Here is a 23,456-nt window from a genome sequence, read left to right on the forward strand (position 1 = left end):
AGCTGATCGGAACGTGATCATTCGCAGGCAGCCGTTTCATACCACAGCCAGCTGTGGCTGTGGCGGATCCTACAGTACCAACATCCGTACCAAAAATCCTATATTCTATTAACCAATATCACCAATATACATGCAGGAATGAGCCATTCAACAGCAGCCGTCGAAAAGCCAATAAAATCAACAGCCCAGCGGACAACAATAATAATAGAGCCGAATCAACAAGTCGTCGACGCAGCAAAACATAACACAATAACGGACAGATTACTACACTGTACATGCATGTGGGATCATCAGCAGCTACAGCAGTCGACAAATAATTTATTACCTTTTTGGAACAGCTTACCAGCTGTTTTCTCCAAACTCCTGCAGTTTGCTCATTATCGTCTTTCTTTGAGAAAATTTGAATCGTGAAATTTTGAAAAAACATCCGAGGAAATCGATGGTTGTACATTTACAGGAACGAAAACGTAGGCAAAAAATACTGGAGCAAAATGCAGGATTACGAGCCATGTCCGCGTTTCGCTCATCAGCTGGTCTACGATTACGTGAAAAAAGTTCACTATTTGTAGTAATAATTTATAATAATAATCTTTTATTATTACTTCTGAATATTTTAGTTTCTTGTAAAAAAATTCTTGTTAAAGTCAAAGTTCTAGTAAAGAAATCAATATTTCTGTTCAATTTTGTTCTTTTCGATAGAATGAAAAAAGTCTCGAAACTAAAAACCCCTAATGTTAACCTCTAGAGGACCAGAAAGCCGATATATCGGCTCACCCTGTGATATGAACTTTGTACATAGTTGATACGTGATACCAGACACTAATTTGAGCTCTTTTCAAGGGGGATTTCAACTGCCGGTCCTTTAAAGGTTAAGTCATTACCCATAAGCCTGCAAATAAAAAAGAAATAGTTTTCAGAAAAGTTTCGCTTCAGTATACTCATACAAATTTGATTTGTTGAAGCCGATACAAGAAGCGAGAAGGATCATCTTTTTACCGTTCCGATTGAGCTTCTACCTCTGGCATGTACCTACCGACGCTGAAGAAATGAAAGAAACTGATGACCAACTGGAAAAAAATGGGACTTCTGAAATTGGCAAGTAAAAATAAAAGATTAAGAATAAAAGAAAAAACAATCTGTGTACTGCAGAAATCTAAATATATTTTCTGCGGGTAATTAGACTTCTATAAAAGTAAGGGGTCTAAATTGTTCTAAATCCATCCTGCGCTCATCATATATTGCTCTTGCTTCACGACTCATAACGATTGTTAAATATTGTCTAAACGTGTGTGGCACTAAGCAAAGACATTCTTATCGATTATCAGAGAATTATCGATTGGTTTTAACCGATTAAAGTTTACTAGTTAATCCGTCAATCGGACAATTTTTTTGTATATTTTCTTTTCATTTTTCATCATCGCATTACCTCTATTATCAAATAGGGATTGCAGCGACCTCATTCTGCCGTTTCATTCTTAACATCCTATACACGAGTTATTTGCGTTTACAACGCAAACATCCAAACAAATCGAATCGCCTTTAATATAGGATGTCACGATTGCAAGAGCACTTTTTTCATTACTGAATCGGAACGTCTCGAGTGCTCTGAAATATGTGTATGTATAGAGTTTCTAGTGATATCATATTTTTATATTCATTTTTAACAAAACGAATACCTAAAGCAGGCAGCGTTCTACACCGCAGAAATTCTTTCTCTTTTTTCTCAACAATCCGCTCAGACCGTGATTGAAAGAACAAACGTTCTACAAAGATGAACGAGTTTCATCTGTGAAACTCTCATGATTACAGTTTTAAAAATATATATGGAGCATGAAATTTGCAATGTACAATTAATTTGTTCGGTTTTCTATGAGCTCTGTATCCTCCTCGTCTCCTCAATTCCAACTAAATAATCTATGACTGTACAGTTTTAGATATACAAGTTGAGAAGTTTTCGTTGACGCTTCTTTCCCATGCGAACAACGAAATTTTTTGGCCTCATCATCGCATGAAATTACGAACACAAGCTCCAGCTGAGCAGGGTTTTCACAAAATTCCAGAGATAAGTTCTCAGTTGTTCTATGCTCCGATGTCGAGACATTCTCAAATCACTAACGCCCATTTCAAAATTCTTACTGCTATTTCATTTTCCATTGGCTGTCACAATGTGCATTTGATTTATCATGAATGGTGCATCAGATATCAGAGTAACTTCAAACTTTCTATGTCTTATTTTTGTGATTTTTGTGCTCCACATATTTAAGGTTTTACAGTAAGCCAAAAAATTGGTAATTTCACACGAAAACCGACCAACCCATGCAATATTATGTCATAGGAACTCTGTTATGAGTAACGGGGTTACAGCGAGATTGATCAAAATTTAACCCTTAACGGCAACATTTTCATGTAGTAAATACAAGAGCAGCGGAGTGGGCACTTTGGCGTTTTTTTAATACTTCCAAACCCTTAATGGATAAAATATTAAAATATTTAAACTTGAAAGAAATTGTTGCTATTCTCGAAGTGTTGAAATATGAGTGAACTTCGCGTTTGCTGATGAAAAGCATTAACATATTATAAAATTTGGAAAGTAAACAAAGTTTCAATAAGAATTTCTTATGCAAAACAGTTTAGTTTCGGTAGTCATTGAGGCCTTCTATACACTTGCAATGGGCGAAAAAACGTCATTTTCTTGATTTTTTTTCGACAAGAAAATAAATGTTTATTGAGAAACTGTGAACGACATTCATTAGTACATATGTTCATGTACTTGTACAATTTTTTTTATCAACAGAATACAAAATCTTTCTTGCAGGCTCTAGATATTATTATAATAAATAAGTGGTATAAATTTGGTATGGATCGGATTAATAATTTTTTGGTAATTGTGTCCACTGCAAAGGTATTTTTCAAAAAAGACGACTTTGAGATAATCGCGTTTAAAGATTCAAGTATTAGACGACCGCGTGCACGAGGTGGTCGGTTGAAGTACCCATAGCTACGAATCTAATGCTATCTTTATGAAATTTAATGAGAACATTCTTCAGACATTGTAATTGAAGAATATCTAATAAAATAAATTTCGATTTTTCCGCCCATCCCAAGCGTATATAAGGCCTTAATATTTCAAGTAAAAATTTAATCACCTATTAAATGATGCTCTGAAGATGATAATGCATTCTATAACGAACGCTGCACAAGCTCTGATGTTTTTTTTTTTTAACTTAAACTTAAACTTAAACTTAAAAATACGAATAATCATCGACACAAGTTTGATGATCTGCAATGGATTAGGCATTGGGCCAAGACTTTTCTCTGGGGATGAACAATACTCCGAGAAGCCGTTGAGGGTTAAGTACATTATGAACACAGGATCACGTTATTGTTTCTTGTTTTTGTGAATGCTCATGGCCTTATTTTCTCTTATTCGTGAGTTTTCAAGCTCGGAGGTGCACTCTCGATGAAAAGAATGTTTGACAGTCTTTCGAAGGGTGTATAGTGATGATTTTTTCGACAAGTATTCAAGACGTTTTCAATGATGAAATGTCTGATAGTGTAAGTGTGTGAGCGAGACGTTCGTTCGATGCCTTCGTTTCCGTGCGCAAGTCTTCCAATTTTTTTTGTTTTGAAATATTTTTTTGCTTTTTTTTTTTATTTTTGTTTTGTCGTTTTCACACCCAAGGTAAACAAGCGTATGGGACACAGCTATTTGAGTCGTAGACGAAGGGCAACGAATGTCTGCCTTTTCGTCAGTGTTGATGACTCTGGAAAGGGTCCACAGGCATTGTTCTATGGCCTTGAGGATTCGATTGTTGCTGCTGAAGTTGGTGATGTTGTTGCTGTTGTTGTTGCTGCTGCTGCTTTTGTTCCGCAGTCCCGCTGCCTGTACTTGCTGGCTGTGGCAACGCTTTGCTTTGCGCCAATTTGCGTTGTTTCATGCCAGTCGACAAATATGAGAATACACAAGTCACTGCGTACCAAATTTCGCGAGCCTGGAAAGCAGTTCAAATTTTTGTGTAATTTTTGCTTCGATATTTACTCATTGAAGGGTGGAAATCATTTGAAAAATTAATGTTTTCTACTCTTGATGCTTACCATTGGTGACTTATATTTACGTTGAATTACTTGTCTAGTTTTTGGATCTGGAAAAGAAAGACGAAGAAGCCTCTTAGTGATTTTATTAATCACGGTAGAATTGAAAAAAAAATATTTTTAATTTATCAATAAAATTATTATCACCGTCGACATACTTAAAATGATTAGTCATGGTGTCGAAACAAAATACACTTTTTGTTATTAATATAATTGAATAAAAATGAGAAAGCAAACACACGAAAAAACAAGCGGAAAAAAGTATGTTAATAAACACGAATTATACTCACTGAATTCTTCCAAAACGAAGATCCCACCATTCTGAGTAAAGCACTTGCTGATATGATCTAGTCTTACAAAGAACTGCAAATAACCCAATCGTGTCCCATTAGTTGCGAAAAACAAAGAAATTAATCAAGTGCTTAAAGTGTATTCATGCCCTAAATTTTGTTTCGGGAATATCATTGATATATGATATTGGCTATCAACAATGTGTATTGCAAGGATTCAATTCGGTGTTTGAAGCTCAGTTACAATGTTGATGTTTTTTCAAACGAATTAAACTTCAGAACCATCCAAACGGAGTGTGGAGAAAATTGTGAAATGAAACGTCTTCAGTGATTGTTCTATGCAACAAAGCATTGACGAATTACAAGTCTTCGAAGTTCAACCAATTGATAGTCCGCTTTGGCTCGGTGGGCGGAGCGAATGCGCACGGCTCTGATCAGACTTCCGAATGGTTCAACTTCGGAGGTTATAATAACTGATGAATATTTTGTGGTAGAGAAAAGCGATCAAGAACTTTCGTCTCAATATTTCAAGCTGAATCCAATTGCGCACTTCAGACCTTCGATTCCATGTTTCTCAGAGTACGTTTTTTTTAAGCGGAGAGATATCTACAGCTTCGGGAAAGCTTTTTCGTGCAGTGGTGCCAACTAGTTGTCATTATTAAACGATCGATCGAAAAGTCCACGCACGAAGACTGTAAAACGTAAAACAGTAACTTGAATACTGCTCGTTCAGTTTTAACGCAAATGAACATCGAGCTGATGGAACGACGAGTTACCGATTCAAATACAAACAAAATAAACCGATAGAATTTATCATTTCGAAGGTAAATGCCTCGAAGTATTTTTGTCCGTTCGACATATTGAAAAAACAAACAAACTTCACACACCAGAGACACAGCAACTTTTTGATCGAAATCACCCGAATCACGTTAAAGATAAAACCATGCAACAAAGGAATCAAGCGGGTAAGGTTTGCAAATATTGATAATATGCATATAAATATACATAACCGTGATGTATGGCGATGTATATTTATATACATGCATAAACAGCGGAAATGGCATTCGATAAAGCCGTGCAAGCGTTTATCTAAGCAGCGGCAGGCAACTCTGGAGATGGCCTAAACGCATCTTACATCGTTGATTGCTTCAGCGTTCATACTTGATGCTAAATGTGCATTGTTGTATCTATGTATAATTCAGCAGTGGACAGGGGTTTTCCGCTACTAATTAATGGATGCGGCATATTATGTATACGTTTGCAATTTATTATTATTATTATTGCAGAGTAATAATATTTCGCATAATATGAGATAAATATGCTTTTAATTTATACGTTGAAGGGTGCTAATTATCCTGCGTGGCTTGTGTACGTGCAATTGTTTGATTTTTGTTCAATTTTTTTCTTTTTCATCTACGATTCGGTAATTGGTGTTCAATAGTGATGTGTTCCATTGCCAAGAGATATTATTGCTGGTCGTTGGGTAAAACTGTGAAATGAACTAATCGTGTGGTGATCCGGTGAGCGATGATTGATTAACTATTACAACCTCGTCTATTTGTGAGTGCAACCGGACGATCTAACGTTTTCGGTGTATCGTGTTGAAAAAGTGCATTTCTAAATATACTGAATGAAAATCGAATCGCCATCGTTTTTCCTTCAAGTGAGCAAGAACAAATAGTTCAAAGTCGAAAAAGAATTCCTATCGGTTCCCGGTTGACGACTTGAGTGTAATATTATTTCATGTTTTTCTTTCGAATTGTTGTATCGAGAATTCGTTATCTCTTCTGGGAAAGGATGGAAAGAATTTTTCTTGAAATTCGAGTCGGTAAGAGCTCGTTAAGAATTCATCGATTAATAAATGGAAAAATTGAATCTATTTTATGGTGTTTTACTTTAAAAAATGAAGTCAGACGTCAGCCATTTTATGACGATGAAATGCACTTTTTCGTACTTATTATAAGGCTAAAGAAGATTCTTCATAACTAGCGTTTATCCGTGCGGTATTTCGGAATCGCTTCATAAAGCTTCTGCAACACTTGTCCAAATTTTTCAAGTACGTCAACTCGGCCTAATTACGTTATTTTTTTTTCTCTAAAAAGCTCGTTTACGTGATTCGTCTATGGGACATTTCATGAAACATCTATCACAACTAACACCGATCAGTGGTAGGTAAAACAGTGAGGTAAGACAGAGCAAATCTATTCAGTTCATATGCAATTCCTATTATAAAAAATAGGTGTGTCATAATAATGGAAAACAAACAATAACAAGTTTCGAATATCGTTTTTTTCTAAGAAAAAAAAAAAAAACGAAAAGAGAAACAAAAATACTTGAAACAAATGATAAACAGAAACAATATCAGTGGCCAACACGTTTATCGTAATGAACTATAAAAATGAAATAAGCATTTCCGTAAAACGGCCAACACCGAATTAAAAAAAAACGAAAAAAATCATGAATAATAATCAACTAAAATTTAAATGATAATAAATAATAAATAATAAATAATAATAATAATAATAGTCAATACGAAAATTTTTAACAAACAATTAATTCGTTGAGTAATACCTCGAAATCCTGTTTGTCCAGCCAGGGCAATGTCGACGAGGACAGGACAAGTAACAGAAAACAGAAAGAGAGAGAAATTAAAGATTTCGTTTCGATCATAGTCAATATATATATCCATATATATACAATATACAAATATATATATATATTCATAATGGAATAAATGTATAAATATATATTCATATAATTAAATAAATATATATATATATATATCAATATGTATATTGATGCACCCAGTAGTTGTCACTTATTGTTGGTGATGGCCGCAATTGTTCAGCCGCACTTTGGGTCGAGTTGATTATTTGGGATAAAACTGCCTACGCATATAATATTTTTTGTTCCATTGTTCAAGGACCATCTCAAAAGTTCCCCGAAGCAAAGAAAAATCTATTTTTCGTTACTACCGACTGAATAACTTGACTGATAAAGTCAAGGTTTTTTTCTTTTTATTCTACTTCGTAGACAACGTAAATTTCGTTTACCTTTTCGTAAATTTGTCAAAAGTGAATTTAGAAAGAAGCCAATAGTTGACAGAAATTTTGGAATATTTTTATTTGGAACGAACGTCAAATAGACTCCTCTTAGCACATTACCATGGCAGATAGGAGAAAAAGGAGAGAAAAAGATATACACGATAGTCAGAGAAAGTCAGAACTTTAGAAAATAAGAGAAAGATTTAATTTCAATGTTTACATATATATATGTTTTTATTTTTTTTTTTCTGAAAAAAAATATATATATATATATATATATGCATAGATAATGGGCATCCAACATTCAGTAGAAATAATGAAACTACAGATGTGTCGTATGTTCTTGTCATATAATATATGTATATCGTTGAAGAAAGTGTAAAATAAAATAAATTAAATATACAAGAGCGTTTCGATATATTTTTATTGAATAAATTTTGTTTCTCAGTGTTTTGATGTCCCCAATGAATATTTTTTTTCTCGACCAATTGGAGTAACGAGACAATCGTAAAGTACAGATAAAAAGAGAGATTGCAGCTGCACATCGAGCTCCATGCAAGAAAACATTGAATAACGCTTTAAACCGAACTTATTTGGGACGAAAATGGATACCGAGTAGCCAGAAAGAGTGAAAAAACGAAAAACAAATAAAAACGTAGGAGAAGAAAATATAAATTTGGACCGGGGAATATTTGTGACGATAGCAATTGCGCGGAACATTTAAAACGGTAGGAGAATCACGATAATGATTAATGGACGAGACAAGCTATTATATATGCCACATGATTGTTTCTTCAACGAGCTCACTCTTTCGTCGTCTCCTCTTATTTTTCATAATACGAATTCATTTTTTTTTTTACACTTCTCACAATGTTTTATTGAATTATAAATGATGTGTAGAGCTTCAAAGAGAAAACAAAAGTCCGGAAAAATGATTAAGAAAAATAGTCCAGCTCACACAACAAATTTGAATATGCTATAACTTGTCACACATTAAAAACGGAATACAATCGTATTTCTGTTCTTGCACTCATCCTTGGTTGCAGGATAATCACACACATCTTTGACCCAATAATTTCTTTCGATTAAAATTGTTGTACTTTGCCGTTAGTAAAAACGTCGAAAAAATTAGCATTCTTGAGATGATTCGAACATTGAAGGGCCATATGATCGAGTAAGTTCTCATTCTTATTGCAGAGTAATTGCGTTTATTTTTGGTAAAACTTGAGTTTCATTGGAAGCCCTTTTCGTGAGATTTACTGCTAATAATTCGTGATTTTTCTAAAACACCTCAAGATTTTCACGGAAATGTCAGTATAAAATTATTTTTAAAAAATTATCATTTCAGGTAATATTCCATTTGAACAAAAATCGTTGTTAAGTATTCAGAAGAATAATTACTGCACACGAATGTTTGTGATTTTCAAGATGACTGTTTCATCATTTTCACATTGCAGTGCAATTCCAAAGTCCCAAAATTCCCATCCAATAAAATATTGGCAGTGAAACATGTGTCATTCTTCCCACATTACAAGGCTTCATATTCTCATTTTTCTTCATAAATCTTCACTACTTTTTTTCGATGTACTAATATTCATGTAGTGCGAAAAAAAAATGTTGCCACGGAAGAATGTTCTTGGGATGGAACGAGTTGAAAAAATAACAATAATGAGGCAACCCTGCGGAGAGGGCACAGCGAATCCGATAAAAAAAATCACCACTTTTTCGGCCTGTGCTTTTTTTAACGATAACACAACAGAGCGTCGAGAAGAGAGTATAATAAATATACATACAAAGTAAGCAGATCGTGTTGGCTAGCGATGGGAGATAATATTGAGTGGTCCTTGCATCAATGCAATCAACGAAAGATACATATATATATATGTGTGTGTGTAGAAAAATAAAGAATACGAAAAAAATGATAAGGAAACCAGGAAAAAACCACAGAAATAATGAACATACATATATATTTTGGATCAACGTTGTTGAATGAAAATGTTTGACGAAATCTCGTTTGGTCAAGGATTTTTCAAAGTTTTGACTAAATCAACGAATCGATTTTCTCTCTCTCCTTTACTCTCTGACATTGACTTCACGTCGTTTCATCGGGATTGTGTAATTTGATTAATTTAACGCGGATCAATTGGATTTTCTTTGTTTTCAATTTCGTTGTTTTTTTCTACTCGATGAACTTGGGATTGTAGTCAGTGAAAAAAGCAACATTCGATTTGAATTGCTTGGTTTTTGCCTGGGAATTGGGGTGTCGGTTATCACGGTAATAAGCTACGAAAATTAGAAATCTCGTTGAAAAGAATTTGGTGTGATTAATTATTTTAAGCGCAGGGCGAGATTCAAGAATTTTTATTTTTGTTAATGCATGTTCACGAACGAATTTGCACTATTTTTAAATACCGAAAATAAAGAAATGATTCGTCGAATGAAATTTTTTCATCAATGATTTGTTTGTTTTCAATTTATTTTGCTGAAGGGGGAAAAACGTATTTTTTAAAAAAAGTCGACGTACCTTGCTATTGGCGAACAGGAGACCAACACCTTCAATGCAAACCTGGAGAAGTCCACCTTCCCCTGTTCGCATATCCTGGACCGGAAACTCGTCACCGAGCTCGACACCCAAGTTCGCATGACCTCGCGCTGCTGCCTTTTCTATCGCGTCTCTTATACAATAGTAAAGATCCTTGCACTGAAAAATCAAGGTTTGAAAATAATGTAAATCAGTTTACCGCTGAATGCCTGAGATTCTTTCGAGAGATTCTCGAATGGTCACGCATCTAATTCCTATCATTTTTCTTTTGACAGAAAAAAATCTCAGATTTGAAAGATATTTCAACTCAACGAATGTAAAAAATGAATTTTTATTCGCCAAAATATAAGCAACCGAATACGAAGAGTACAAGTTTTCATCAAAGTTTGTCATCGTCTTGGATCCCGTTCCAATGAACTATCGTATTAGTCTTAAGGGCTTATATACACTTGCAGCGGGCGGAAAACGCGATTTTCTTCATTTTTTTCGACAAGAAAATAAATGTTTGTCGAAAAACTATGAACGACATTCATTAGTGCATATATTCATGTACTTGTACGATTTTTTCATCAAAAAATTTCTCAAAATAATTATAATAAAATTAATTATTAACAAAATTTCTCCAAATTTTTTCGAGCATCAGTCACGGTGGACATGATAACTAAAAAACTATTAATCCGATCCATACCAAATTTATACCACTTATTTGGTGAGAAAATTCTTCAGACATGGTACTTGAAGAATATTGAATAAAAAAATGTTTGATTTTTCTGCCCATCGCAAGTGTATATAGTATGACCTTAAACGTCAACTTATAAATGCATACGAAAAAACTTACTTTTTTTGTATAATAATTGTGAAATTCGAGTTGTTCACCATTTCGCCTAGACAAGCAGAGAACTTTATTCTTCGGGCTGCAGGTCATGTTGACGAGGCGTTCGTACCACCAACGCTCGACGATAACGCCGTTCACGGATCGGAGGACGAGGCCATCGTGACGTACTTCCATAAATCGTAAATCTCCATCGGCGTCGGTACCGGAGTGTACGGTGAAGGATTGGCGATGCATTTGACGCGAGGTCAAGGGTTTAAGGTCGATGTCGTTGCCATGCTGCTGATTCAAATAACGATATGAAACATGAAATTTGGTGATCGTTTTTCATTGTTCATTAAATCAGAGTGTACAAACGTGAAAAACTCACGAGATTGTCAATCTGATCGAGCAGCTGGTTCAACTCTTGGCTGTATATCAACCCAATGTGACTTTTCCCGAGAAGCCTTCGTACTTTCCGCTTCAGCTCGTTCTTTTCAACGTTCAGCATCACCAAAATGGCGGTAAGATTGTGCAGAAGTGTACATAGTAACCTGTCCTCGTCGTGTTCTAAGCGCCGCCTCTCGCTGTCGCTCAAACTCTTGTACCTGGAGAAAAAAGATCAAAGGATATAGCTGAGTTCTTGCTTTGCACCCGAGAGGATACTTTCTTGAGATTACAAAACTCAGATTAAAAATGTTTTGCAGTGCTAAGAAATATTATAAATATGGACGTGGACTGCGATTTTTACTGGTCAAAGTTAAATTTTCATAAAGGCAAACAAAACGTTTTGTATGATTCTGGAGAATTGTATTCCTCTCGATGAAAATTCATGCTGTGCACCGTGAAAATTGTAGACCAAGAAGCTCGAAACTTAAACTTTCGTGGTACCAAGAGCTTTTTGTACATTTTCTTGAAGCTTTTTTTTGTCGTCTAGCATATTTATCATTGCGTCTCCTTAAATCGTGATTTTTTATGCTACCAACCGTTCCATCATCTCTCCAGGACCTTGATCCATTCCAATCATGTCACGTTCCTGAGAAACAGCGTCGAGAAAGGCGTCTTCCCAAAATTGCATCTGGTCCCAAAGTCCGATACGATCTTTACCCAGAAGACCTTTAAGAATTAACGACAATTTCATTAATTTTAGGTGTTGCTCTAAAGAATAATTTTTCATGAACTTGAAGCATTTCAACGATCGGAATCACAAATTACAGTTTATAGAGGAAGACGGTAATGGAAAAACGATTTTTTATTCACCTTCGAACAAATATGTTCTTGCTGCGTCCGGGCTGGGTGTCGTAGTCGAAGGTACCAAACCACGACCATGATATCCAAAGCCAGTGGTCAAAGATGATTTACTCGACCACACACTCCCAGTTCGTTGTTTTTCGCGTAAAAGCTGAAAATTGAATTCGAAAAATGTTTTTTTAATTATTCATAGTGCATTTCGGAGTTTTACGTTCAGGAATGAAAACCAACTGACATTGCTCTGATCGACTTCGCTATCGGAAACTGCACTGCGAATCGAAGCTTGATGAGCATGACGAAAAACTCCTTGGCCCATCGCGCTGCTCGTTTCCGAAGACAAAGTTTCATTGCTCGCTGCCCCCGCACTTTTTTGACCCTGAGTTGACAAAGATATAGTTGCATTAAAGTTCAGTTTTTTTTTATACTCAAGAAGAGCTTTCAACTCGGAACCTTATCCATTGAAATAAAATTCCTGGGGCTCATTGTTATTAAAAAATAACATTCAACAGCGAAATTTGGGAAAAAATCTAGATCAGAAACACGCATTAGCCTCATCGTTTACTGACTATTTTCCATTGTGGACCCAGTACAATGAATAGTGAGTCAGCTTATTACTGTTACAATTGGAAAGTTCCGATATTTTCGAAATTTCCTAGAGGTCCGGCCTCGAGGAGATCCATCATTCGAAGGGATTATTGATTAAAGAAACTTAATTGTTGACAACTCCTTTTGATCTTACGTCAGAATCGAAGGAGGTGAGCTTGCTCAAAAGTTTGCCCTTCTTCGTGAACATATCGAAGAACATTTCGGTAGTCGATTGTCCCGAGTCAGGGCCCGAATGTTGTTGCGAGCGTGGCGCCTCGAGCCGAATTTTCGGCGAATCTACAACCAAGAAATTCATCAATGTATTTTTATTTTTCTACAATGAAAGCTGAATCGGTGAAGTTGAATATTTACCGTGCGAATACGAAGAAGATTTGTGGCTGCTGTCAGAAAATTCTGGATGTCCTGGAGACTGAGGCGATTTTGAATTGTCTCTACTCTCGGTTGGACTTTCCTGAATTATAATCGATTATGAAATTCGAAACATCGTGGGATCACAACGCCGGATAAAATCGGAATAAAAAATGGAGCAATGAATCACCTGATAAAGACAGGGACTTTCAAAGGTGCCCTCAGCCAAATTTTTGCTCCAATAATGTGTATGAGCGATCTCCATGAGTTGAAAAACCGAGGCCATTCCTCCTAATCCGTCGCTTCTGTATGAGTTCGCCAAGCCATTGGCTACCGCTTGAAGGCACTTTAGCATTTCTTTGTACATTGGTCGGGTGATGCACTGAGGTGTGTAGCAAAAAAATATAATTTATTTTGATTCAGCAATTCTTTACGCGAATATAAACCATTGTGACGGTTTCAAATATTGTCGAATGTCCGAGGCCAAAGCACATCGATGATAACCGAACTCACCACATCGTCGATATGATCATCCGGACTGATTTTCCTGTTGAGACCCTTGTTTAATTTTGTCACAACGAAATCCCTATAACTTTCGTCCTTCATGAGATCCTTCATACGATTTATTTTGAACCACCCGATGCCTTCACCCGCTAAAGCTTGATTGACAACCTTCGAATAACAGGAATAAGATCAAACAATTAGCAACGTAAATTTTTTGCTTATTCGAATTTGTGTGTGCCGCTTACATCTGTGAGAAAAGCTTGATTGTCACTGTTGGTGTTGGATCTCTCAGCATTTTGCATCCGTTGAAGTTCCTCCTGATTGCTTTTGCTTGGCGAATGTTTTATCAACGACGATTTCTCCATCAACCCTGTTTTGCCTGTATCCCAAAATTTAACGATCAAATTGAGTGAGTACACTGAGTTCGTAAATTGCACGAAAAGAATTACAATTTTTTAAATTACCATAGAAAATTTTAAACCGGGATAAAAATGCGAAGCATTCGTTAATGATCATGAGCTCGTGGTTCCTATTAAATTTTCAGTTTCAAAATATGTTTATTTCCATCATATATTTGAAAACAATTTTTTTTATAATTCTTTTCGTGTATTTCGCAGGAAGGTGAAAAAAAATCATCTGAAAACTTTCAACTGAAGACGACGTCTGCAAAGTTTTTTTTGAAATCGTGGAAATCAAACAGCTCTAGAATTTCAAAAGGGAAAGGTTTCGACCGCTTTTCTCATCAAAGCACAGTTGAAGGATTTTTTAAAAAATTGGCATCCCATTGAAAAATTACGATCTCATCAACGCGATGTCTGAAGAGAAAACGACTAAAAACTTTTCTTTCAAAAACTGCGTGATTTCTCCACCCCAGGAATTTCAAGCATAACTTTCAGACGTCTGGTTAACAATCTTCAGTATTAATATCTGTTGTGGACGGTTTTCCTACCTCTACGGAAAGGTCCGAAAGGCTGGCTCTTTTCTTTTGTTTTTTGCGACTGGGGGTGCGGACTAGCGTTCCGATTAGAACTATTTTTATTTCCTGCGGACGAGATTATACAGGGTCGATAATATTTGGAAGTCAAGAAGAGCTTACGTCAGCAAGCAAGCTCAGATTTTATTTTCATTTTAATAAACAATAAAAATGAAGGTCGAGAACCATAAATTGTCAACGCATGCGCATTTCAAGTGGCTGTTTGTAGTAACGAGGAAACAATTTCAACTTTATTCTTCGTTCATCGTTTTTTTTTATTACTTTTTCATTCCAAATATAAATATCTACGAAATCAAATTCATACTGATTAGCTGACCGTCGCGTCAGGGGCGTGCAATTGGATGGAAAAAAGTCGTACCGCGACCGGCATAACGAGGATAAATCGACGGGAAAGAGCTACTAATAAAATAAAGCGGGATCGAAATCAATTTCAAAAATTTCACGACCATCTTACCAAAGAGATCGCTGAACATGCTGCTCGTTTGAGCAGCGATACCGTTTAGATCGCTGCTGACATTACTGAAAAAGTCGCGACCCATATCCCGGCGTCCGCTCCGAGGATCGGAAGCAACCAATTGGTTACTGTTCGAATCCTTGCGTGGCATCATCCCCGGTGAACCTGGTGTATGAGGCGGAGATTGTTGCGATTTTCCCAGTCCCTGAAATTTCACAATGACAAAAACATCATATTAAACTAAGATCCGTCAAAAATCTCTACTCGAAGTCATCTCAATCAAATTTTACTATCCCACATCGTCAAAAATAATGCACATGGCGAAGTAGTTAATGCTTTAGAAAGTCAAAAAAAATGGATTGTTTTGGGAATGTTTTTAGGGTAGATTCCAATAACTCACCATAGCGAACTTTTCGGTATAGTTTCAAGGATATTTCAAAAGTACAGAACATTTTTTTAATGTGAGAAATACTAATTTGTACATGGTTTATGCGGCAAGTCTAATTTGTGAATTTTCTCAGCTGCGTACAATGTGGGGAACGTAATTATTGTCTGGAACAAAAATTTCAAATTTGTTTCCCATTTTCATTCATTTTCCTTCCATACGAGCCTATAAAAACCTGGAAAAATTGCAAAATTCTATATTTTTAGTGAGTTGGAAAAACCAAAACGCTTCTAAAGAAGAAGAATATCATTTCAACGTCCTGCAAATATAGAATTTCGCAATTTTTTCGGGTTTTTATAGGTTCATATGGAAGGAAAATATATGAGAATTGAAAAAATTTGGAATTTTCGGTGTAAACAATAATTACGATCTCCACATAATACGCAGCTGAGAAATTTCGACAATCAGACTTTGCGCATAAACCATGCACAAATTAGTATTCCTCACATTAAAAAATGTTAAAAAACAATCGATTTTATTGACTTTTTGAAGCAAGACACCTCTTCAGGACTTTTAAATGGGCAACGTGCTAGATTTCGACGATGATAGACGTAAAAAAATTGATGAAAACTAATGCTTGTTATGGTCCACGAATAGAATATGGTTTTTTTTCAATACAATATTTCATTTATAGTTCCCTCAAGTAATTACTTAAACCTGCCTAAAGAAATCTCTAGAAAGAAGAATTTCATAGACCGTTACGATGGTCTATGCAAATACGATGCAAATAAACTTTCAATGAGAATTTTCAAATTGATTCGTCGATAGCGAAGCAGCTGTAACTTTTGTCGAGGTCAGTTGAAAAAGATTCAATTTGAGGTCAGAGAAGATATAACTGTTTTCACTGTTCATAATAACCTTGAGTAAGCCTTTTTTCGCTGCGACCTCTTTCGCGCTTTTCGTTAAATCGCCGAAAGTGCTTTTGCCCACGTAGGTCAAATCGTCGAAGGTATTTTTGCTGACGCCAGCAGCAGTTTTGCTAGCTTCAAGAGCGGATTTGGAGGCCTCTTGAACCGATTTTGTAGCACCATCGACAGCTTTTTTTGTTTGTTGTGTTAGCTGGGAAACAAATATAAGCATCATGTAATTATTACACGAATGGTGGAAGAAGATAAAAAGAGAAAGAAGAAGAGAAAGCGAGGAAAATTAAAAGCCCGTCACTATAGTCCAGTCAAACCGTCACAAAAAAAGGTTTAACCTGCATTTTGAAGAAGCAGCGATTTCCTACTTTTTCTTATTGTATTGTAGGATCAACAGTGAATGTAAAGTTGAGTTTTCGAGGTCGAAGGTATTGTCAATCGACTATCATTTTGACAACCGCGAGTCTCGAAACCAATCGACCGAAAATTTATACACGAAATTTGTTTTTTCTGCAAGAAAGTCTTCAGGTGATTCAGGGGAACAGTCACTTGCTGAGGAAAATAAAAAAAACTTATTTGACGTGATATCAATATTTTAAAATTTCTCTGCAGATTAAATTAGAAAATCAGGAAATGAAAACCTTCACATGTCACAAGTTTCGTAATAAAATTATATGAAAAAATCAATAAAATAAAAAAATGAACATAAAACAAATTATAATGCAAGTAATAAAGGGGGAAATTACAGAATGAACAAGCTCCGAATTAAAAAAGAAAATCGCTGCTTACCCGAAATGCCCGATTATCTCCCTGATTGACTGGAACTACTAATAATTAATTAAATAAATCCGAGAGTGTAAAAGATCCTATCTATCTTTCACCTATTATAAGGATATCCAAGAGCCTATTAGTTAAAGTACTACCATAGCAATATGTTAAAATTGAATTATATTGTCTTATATACGCACTGCCTGTCAATTTTATTTTTCGAGGATGGCCCGAGTCGATTTGAATGAAGGAGAAAATAAGCTCAAATTAAAATGATGAAGAACCAAGACACTCTTAAATTCGCATACATGTTTATGGGGCATTCCATTCGTATAGCCTTTTGATATTTTTTTCTAAAAAGTACATTCGAAGACAGAACTTTAAGAAAAAACGTCCCAATAAATCAATTTTCGAAAGCGTAATGCCACTTTGAACAAATATAACGCCATTTTTTTTTTTAATTCATAACTGTTTTTGGGTCGGGAAAAAAATTTGAAAAAATTCTGTAAAATTTCTTTGGTAGAGTAGAAAAAGATAAAAAAGTTTCCGCCAAATCGAGAGGGGTCAGATGTTCAAAAGTGGTCGATTTGGTCTGGAATGCTCCATATTAAACACATACATGAATTAATTTAAAAAATTTTCGATCAAGAGGAAAGTGTTTTTTCACGCACGAAATAATATTTCGATTTGGATGAGTTTCATTACTTTTTCAAAGCTTTAAATTCCACAGTAGTGCGCTGTACCTGTTCTAACGGTGCGAAAAGACTGTCTTCCCCAGCTTCATTGATTTTTTCCTTCGCTTGATGTTTCAGCTGGAAAAATGAAGAATATCGTGAATCGAAATTTCCAAAAAACCCAACAGAATTGGTGATCGATGATCAGCTTTTTTTACCTTGTCCATATGCGCGAGAAGTCCATCCTGGCTACTTTGCCTGGTGGTTTCTCGCACGAGGTCTTTCGCCTGACTAGCAATTTGTTCGAACAATGAGCCTTGGGATCCTTGCCTGAGTACGCCATTTCCAGTTGCACCACCGCTATTTTGATGCTGCAAAGGAGAACCACCGGAGGGACTGCGTTGTCGTTGGGCGTTCGATGGAGTTCCGGCTCGCGATGACGCGCTACTGTCACTTCCCGCACTCGATTGTCTCGGCAAGAGTGGCCCAACCGCTGAGCCAAAGCTCGAAGTACGTGCGAGAACGTTACCAACGCTCGGCTGACGTTGAAGACCCGTTGTACCAATCAGTGGAACCTGTGGATTCCGCAAAAATCTCTAATAATATCTCTTTCATATATTAAGCATGTTTTACCATAAAATAACCCATGAAAAATATTGGCCTGGGATGCCCTTTTCCCCTGATTCTCTAACTACGCCCCCAACTTGAATTAATTTATTTCTACTATACTTCGTTCACAGTACTACCAACTTTACTATTCATTCAAGGAATTCTCATTTTTTCAACTGCCATAAAATATCTCGTAATATTTTTCACCCTCACTAATTCCAAGTTTTCTTCCGATCACATGTGTATTACTGCCAATAATTTAATCTCATTCAAATATTTATTCAATTGCTAACTTTGCGATTGTTCATTCGAGGACATTAATGGCTGGGTCGTTCATCGACGTTGACTCGGTTGGAAGTCACCTATGTTTGAGCTCGTACGCGATTTTTGAACAAAATGAAATTTGAAAAAACCGATTACGTTTGTACGGTCAATTTTACGGCGGACTCGTTACTTTCTTTTTCTACTTTTTCCTCATCGTTGCAGACGTCTACGTTACTTTGATTTACGGGAAAGGTTTATCAAATGTTACCTCTTACAGTTCAACTCCAATTTATACTCCATCAAATTTGGATACATTTGAAATCGTAAAGAAAAAAATAAAAACATTCTTGGTCGTGAATTTTTGAGGCAACCTATCAGTCGCACAATCGGTGAAGATTCTGCTGCAGGTTTTATTCAGTGTCGTATTCAGTGAGTCTCACGTTTTTCTCTTTTCATTAGAGACGGAGGTGCAACTTTTATTTTTCTCGAAATACGAAGCAACGTGCGTTTCAGTCATCTTTCTAGTATTGACTGGCAGCTGATAGATCACCTTAATTTCATTCACATTAATAATAATAATTCTATGCCACATCGAAATTCCATGATTATAAAACACGAAATTTGAAGACAATTTCGCTTCGTACAAATAAAATCTGGAAATATAAAAATCTGTTCGTGGCTGTTGGTTATTTCGTGTTATTCGTGTGTGTATGTGTGTGCGTGTGCTGATAGGCGAAGCGAAGAATGAAAAAGTGCGAACAACATTTTTCGTACAGATGCAAAATTTGGTGCAGATATGAAACAAATAATTGAAGGAAAAAAAACGAAATTCACGGGAAGGTTTTGATGAGCATGAATAAATTTATTGATGGGGAATGAACGGGCACGAATTATCGTGTCGTGAAAAAACATTGCTGCGCGTTTCCGTGCTTTTTTCTATTTTTTTTTTTCATATTTTCAAAGTTATCACGACTTTGTTGAAAGTGTGAACAGTGGGAGGGTGCAAAAAAGTGAAGCTAACTCATGCAATTATCAAAAGTTGCCATTCAATTCACCATCCAATTATTTCATGAGTGCTCTTTTCCGAATGGATTCAACAGGAATTTTGAAAAAATTCAATATAATGGTAAAACTATAAAAGAAACAGAAATCAATTTATTACCGATACGAAATGTAAGACTTGAGAAAATTTCGAATCAATTAAGAAAAAGCCTCAATTTTATAAATTTAAAACCGTAGCTGAGTGACGTTCGTGTAGGAATCACGAAACGACAAAATGCAAATAATACTCGAAAAAATTCATGGTCGAGGTAAATAATATTCACTAAATTCCGGACCTCGATCATTCGAGAGAGAATTTTCATGACAAAGATCAGAAATGGTGATCCTTTTATCACATCTCGTTACTATTTCATGACTCTAAAATATTGTGTTATTTCAAATAACAGCAATTTAATTTTTCAGGCATTCGAACAGAAATTATTGCACGTTCTTTTTTCACAATTAGAGACAATATTAATTGGAATTGGAAGACCTTCAAGTCATTCCCTCCACTATATTCATTTCCATTTGTAATGAATTCCAAATATTTATTTTTCATCCGTTCATTTTTTCGAAAAAATAAAATGGAGTGTTTTCCAGACTGTTTTCCAACCATTTTTTCTCAAGCTTTAAACACATTTTTCGTACGACGAACCAGTCTATTGTATTCGCTTCCCAAATTCGTTTATTCACAAATGATCATGGAAACCGAACTGCCCAATGATTTTGACACGCCTGAAGAATTACTTGCGTGCTCCGAAGAATAAGAAGAATATCTGAAAAAATTTTCATGTAGATAAAACATTTGATTGTCGAAAGCAACAAGTTCCAACCACAAAATGACAAATTCGAAGAAAAAGAACGTCAAGAACGTCTTTTTCCTCTGTTTTCATGAAAATTCTCCTTTCGCAATGTTCTTGATCAATGGTAACTCAAGTGTTAGCATTCGCAGATGTCAATGAAAGATGCAGAAGAACGAACAAGACAAGAAATAGTCAAGTGGAATAATAAATAACGAGAGTTCGGAAAACGTGAGAGATTAAGAGAAAAAAGTGGCCAAGTGAGTGAGAGTGAGAAAAGATAGAAAGTGAGAGTGTGAGAGACGGATGCAGGCACGGAAGGGTCGACTCACTGGAGTGACAGATCTACTAAGGCGTGAGGTCCTGTGAGGGGTGGTAGGGCGTTCAGTGTCGACGATCGCAGCAGAACTCGCGAAACTCGTTGTCGCGCCAATTCCAATATGTCCTACCGTACTTTGAGCGCTCAGTACAGTTCGTGGAGTTGTCGTTGTCGATGCAGAGTCCGATTCAAAACTACCTCCCTCCTCTTTATCCTAAGATTTTACGATTAATCCCTCGCTCATTATTATTCTTTTATTGAAAATTTTCCTTCATTCCCACTCGACGTTCGGACACATGAACAAATCATTGTCATTCGAATTTAAAAATTTCAAGGCTCGATGAGCCCATCGAAAATTAGATGGCAGAAATTTGAACAATAAGAAAAAAGAATAAATTTTTGTTCGCGCTCCGAAACCGTTTTTGCGCCCACCGTGTGAAAAAAAAAAAAAACATTCGAACGAGCAGGAATCCAGAAGCCAGGAATACATTGTAACATATTTACGGTTGGAAAATATTTTTTATGCACAGTTCGTTTTCGCCAAAGTATTTTCTATAAGGTTTTTCTCAGATTCAAAAAAAAAAATGATATTTCGGAGCAAGTCACGAGTGTGAGTTATGAAAATGGTGCGGAAAGCAATGGAAATAAGAAAAGATTCGATATAGCTGCTGGATATTTTCCAATATGCCACAATCTCAGGGATGAAATATTCATTTATGATTATGAATAAAATTTTGAAGTACGATGAAGTTCGAGGAATAAACTCACGTTATCGCCTTTGGTGGCCGGCAACGATTCCTGCAATTTAGGGTTCAATTCGAGCTCGGAATCCCTGTTGAAACTGGGACTACTCAAGTCACTGTGACTGGATGAAGTGCTCGCTGGACTTTCCGGACGATTCGATGGGTCCTCGATAGTCCCCGGATATTGCAAACTGTTTGGTGGATGATAAACGTTCTTTGGATCGACCGACAACGACATTGGCTGCGGCAGTGTCGCTTGGGGACAGTTATAGCCTATGGAAAATATGTTACGTCAATATATTAAAGCTTATGTGAAAATATTATTTACTGAGATTTATCAAACAATGCAGAGGTGAACCACTGGAATGAGAACGATTTTGATGTTCCTTTTCGTATGTTCGCCTTTTTGCTACTTAAAAAAGTTTCAAATTTCCGATAATAGAACGATAATTGCTAACTTTCTTCGAATTTTTTCCTCGTCATTTTGGCAACGGCTCTTTCGAGCTCGTTTACACCACTCTTGTGTACCATGGGACCAATTATTTTCTTGGTTTTTTTCTCTAGTGATAAACTTCGCATGATACTGTTTACTTTGAAGCAATTTTCAATAAAAGCCATCTTTGAGGTCTTTTATCCTTTGAAAACTTCTTAATTCATAATATTACCATCGACTGAGAAACAGATTGAGTGAAAATGGAAAGTAAATGAAATAATACTAACTGGGTGAGAGATCGGAAGAGACCATTTCCGAAACAAAGTCACTCAAGGATGAATAGGAAGAGCTGGTGCTATCAGCACCCTCGGAGTCAGATCCGCTTTCGTCGGTGGGTTGATTTTCCATTTCTTCAGCGGATTTGAGTGCATTAGCGAGGGAGCTGCTCGGGTCCCACACGGAGAAGCAAATAGGTTCGAGAGTGTTGGCGAACCATCGACATTTGTCCCCGATTTGTGCGGGGTCGAAAACGCCAGTTTGGACTCGTAGAAAGGCGACATTGCTCGGGGTCAAACACCATTCGGCGAGAAATTCGACAGCTTGAGTCCGAGCGAATTCCTCGAGGAAGGGATTCGCGCGTCCTGGCCTCGAGTGCAAAAATGAATTTATTTGAAAAGCGACAACTGGCCTCGGATACAATCGCAGCGTACGCGTATGTTCCGTAAAATTGGCCAATAAGTTTTGCGAGTTGAAGAAACGGACCATCGCGACCCGCGTCGCAACGTCCACAGAATCCACGTCGTTCCCATATATAAACGGATTGAACGGCAATGACCCTTGAGCCAATGGCTTTTGTGGCGAATGTGACAAGCTAGCCCGAGACGCACGCCGTGGACTAGACACCGTTGATTGACCCGGTGAACTCAACGGACTGTGTTGATTGTAACTTCCTAAATCCATACTTGGCCTATGCTTTGTACTCGTTACGCTGCAAATTCAACATTTTTTCAATTATATCCAATTTTAACGTCCCACATCATCGATCGTTATTTGGTGATACCGCTATAAAACGGCGCTCACAGTCGTACCTTAGAGTGGAGTGATGAGAAGATGAACTTTCTCGTCGCGTGGGAGATTGAAGCGACGGAGGCTGAGGCGACGTATTCCTTATGGGAGTTTGGCGAGGCTGTGGTGTTCCCGCGCTCGACATTGCCTGTTGAATTATTTTCAAAGCGTACATAAAAAATGAGTTAAAAAAATGTTAAAACAAAAGCTATGGATTTCTACTTGTGCATTCTAAACTTGTGGGATTTTTGAGCTATCTTAGTTATCAAAAGTATGATATTTACACCAGAGCCCGTCTGATCCATCAGCTGCATAGCCTGAAGAACCGAGGCGAAAGCAGCGAAAAGTTAAAAAGTTCGTTTTCCTTGTCAATGACAATGATTTCCTGATTATTGGCGAATAAACAATTGCTATTGATTTTTTCGTATACCATGTTTTCTATTTCTACAATGAAAATACCTAGAAAATTTATTCTACACTCTTCAATTAGCGGATCAGA

At 36.5% G+C, this 23,456-nt stretch overlaps 2 protein-coding genes across 22 annotated transcripts in view; one reads left to right on the forward strand and one right to left on the reverse strand.

Annotated features, from left to right (window-relative positions):
* The first annotated feature begins 437 nt into the window (after positions 1 to 437).
* LOC122406667 (uncharacterized) lies at positions 438 to 10,337 on the forward strand. 8 transcript variants are annotated; one of them, XM_043412255.1, is made up of 4 exons: positions 438 to 568; positions 963 to 1,095; positions 6,485 to 6,550; positions 6,975 to 7,834. In XM_043412255.1, the coding sequence occupies exons 1-4, from the start codon at positions 440 to 442 to the stop codon at positions 7,052 to 7,054; spliced, it is 408 nt and encodes a 135-aa protein (XP_043268190.1). In that variant the 5' UTR covers positions 438 to 439; the 3' UTR covers positions 7,055 to 7,834. The 8 variants fall into 8 exon arrangements, 1 of the variants encoding a protein (XP_043268190.1); XR_006260041.1 differs by lacking the exons at positions 438 to 568; positions 963 to 1,095; positions 6,975 to 7,834 and adding exons at positions 3,991 to 5,347; positions 9,915 to 10,337 and having other exon boundaries at positions 5,824 to 6,550; XR_006260042.1 differs by lacking the exons at positions 438 to 568; positions 963 to 1,095; positions 6,975 to 7,834 and adding exons at positions 3,991 to 5,347; positions 9,915 to 10,337 and having other exon boundaries at positions 6,485 to 6,567.
* Rab3-GEF (Rab3 GDP-GTP exchange factor) overlaps positions 1,142 to 23,456 on the reverse strand; it is a 30,899-nt gene continuing 8,584 nt past the window's right edge. For 2 of the 14 annotated variants that reach the window (XM_043412213.1, XM_043412209.1), the window contains exons 9-34: positions 23,242 to 23,274; positions 22,981 to 23,105; positions 22,180 to 22,880; positions 21,485 to 21,732; positions 20,730 to 20,930; positions 17,902 to 18,258; positions 17,753 to 17,821; positions 17,210 to 17,212; positions 16,240 to 16,440; positions 14,937 to 15,141; positions 14,438 to 14,530; positions 13,734 to 13,867; positions 13,498 to 13,656; positions 13,175 to 13,366; positions 12,988 to 13,087; positions 12,770 to 12,912; positions 12,266 to 12,406; positions 12,040 to 12,181; positions 11,766 to 11,895; positions 11,171 to 11,387; positions 10,807 to 11,082; positions 9,951 to 10,127; positions 6,954 to 6,962; positions 4,383 to 4,455; positions 4,096 to 4,142; positions 1,142 to 3,992 (exon numbers count right to left, since the gene is read on the reverse strand). In XM_043412213.1, coding sequence (XP_043268148.1) covers positions 3,750 to 3,992; positions 4,096 to 4,142; positions 4,383 to 4,455; positions 6,954 to 6,962; positions 9,951 to 10,127; positions 10,807 to 11,082; positions 11,171 to 11,387; positions 11,766 to 11,895; positions 12,040 to 12,181; positions 12,266 to 12,406; positions 12,770 to 12,912; positions 12,988 to 13,087; positions 13,175 to 13,366; positions 13,498 to 13,656; positions 13,734 to 13,867; positions 14,438 to 14,530; positions 14,937 to 15,141; positions 16,240 to 16,440; positions 17,210 to 17,212; positions 17,753 to 17,821; positions 17,902 to 18,258; positions 20,730 to 20,930; positions 21,485 to 21,732; positions 22,180 to 22,880; positions 22,981 to 23,105; positions 23,242 to 23,274 — 4,419 coding nt within the window. In that variant the 3' untranslated portion in view covers positions 1,142 to 3,749. The remainder of the gene's footprint in view (positions 3,993 to 4,095; positions 4,143 to 4,382; positions 4,456 to 6,953; positions 6,963 to 9,950; positions 10,128 to 10,806; positions 11,083 to 11,170; positions 11,388 to 11,765; positions 11,896 to 12,039; positions 12,182 to 12,265; positions 12,407 to 12,769; positions 12,913 to 12,987; positions 13,088 to 13,174; positions 13,367 to 13,497; positions 13,657 to 13,733; positions 13,868 to 14,437; positions 14,531 to 14,936; positions 15,142 to 16,239; positions 16,441 to 17,209; positions 17,213 to 17,752; positions 17,822 to 17,901; positions 18,259 to 20,729; positions 20,931 to 21,484; positions 21,733 to 22,179; positions 22,881 to 22,980; positions 23,106 to 23,241; positions 23,275 to 23,456) is intronic. The other 12 variants (XM_043412221.1, XM_043412212.1, XM_043412222.1 and 9 more) reach the window with 10 other exon arrangements.

The sequence above is a fragment of the Venturia canescens genome, chromosome 2 (genome assembly GCF_019457755.1).
Source record: "Venturia canescens isolate UGA chromosome 2, ASM1945775v1, whole genome shotgun sequence".
Lineage (NCBI taxonomy): Eukaryota > Metazoa > Arthropoda > Insecta > Hymenoptera > Ichneumonidae > Venturia > Venturia canescens.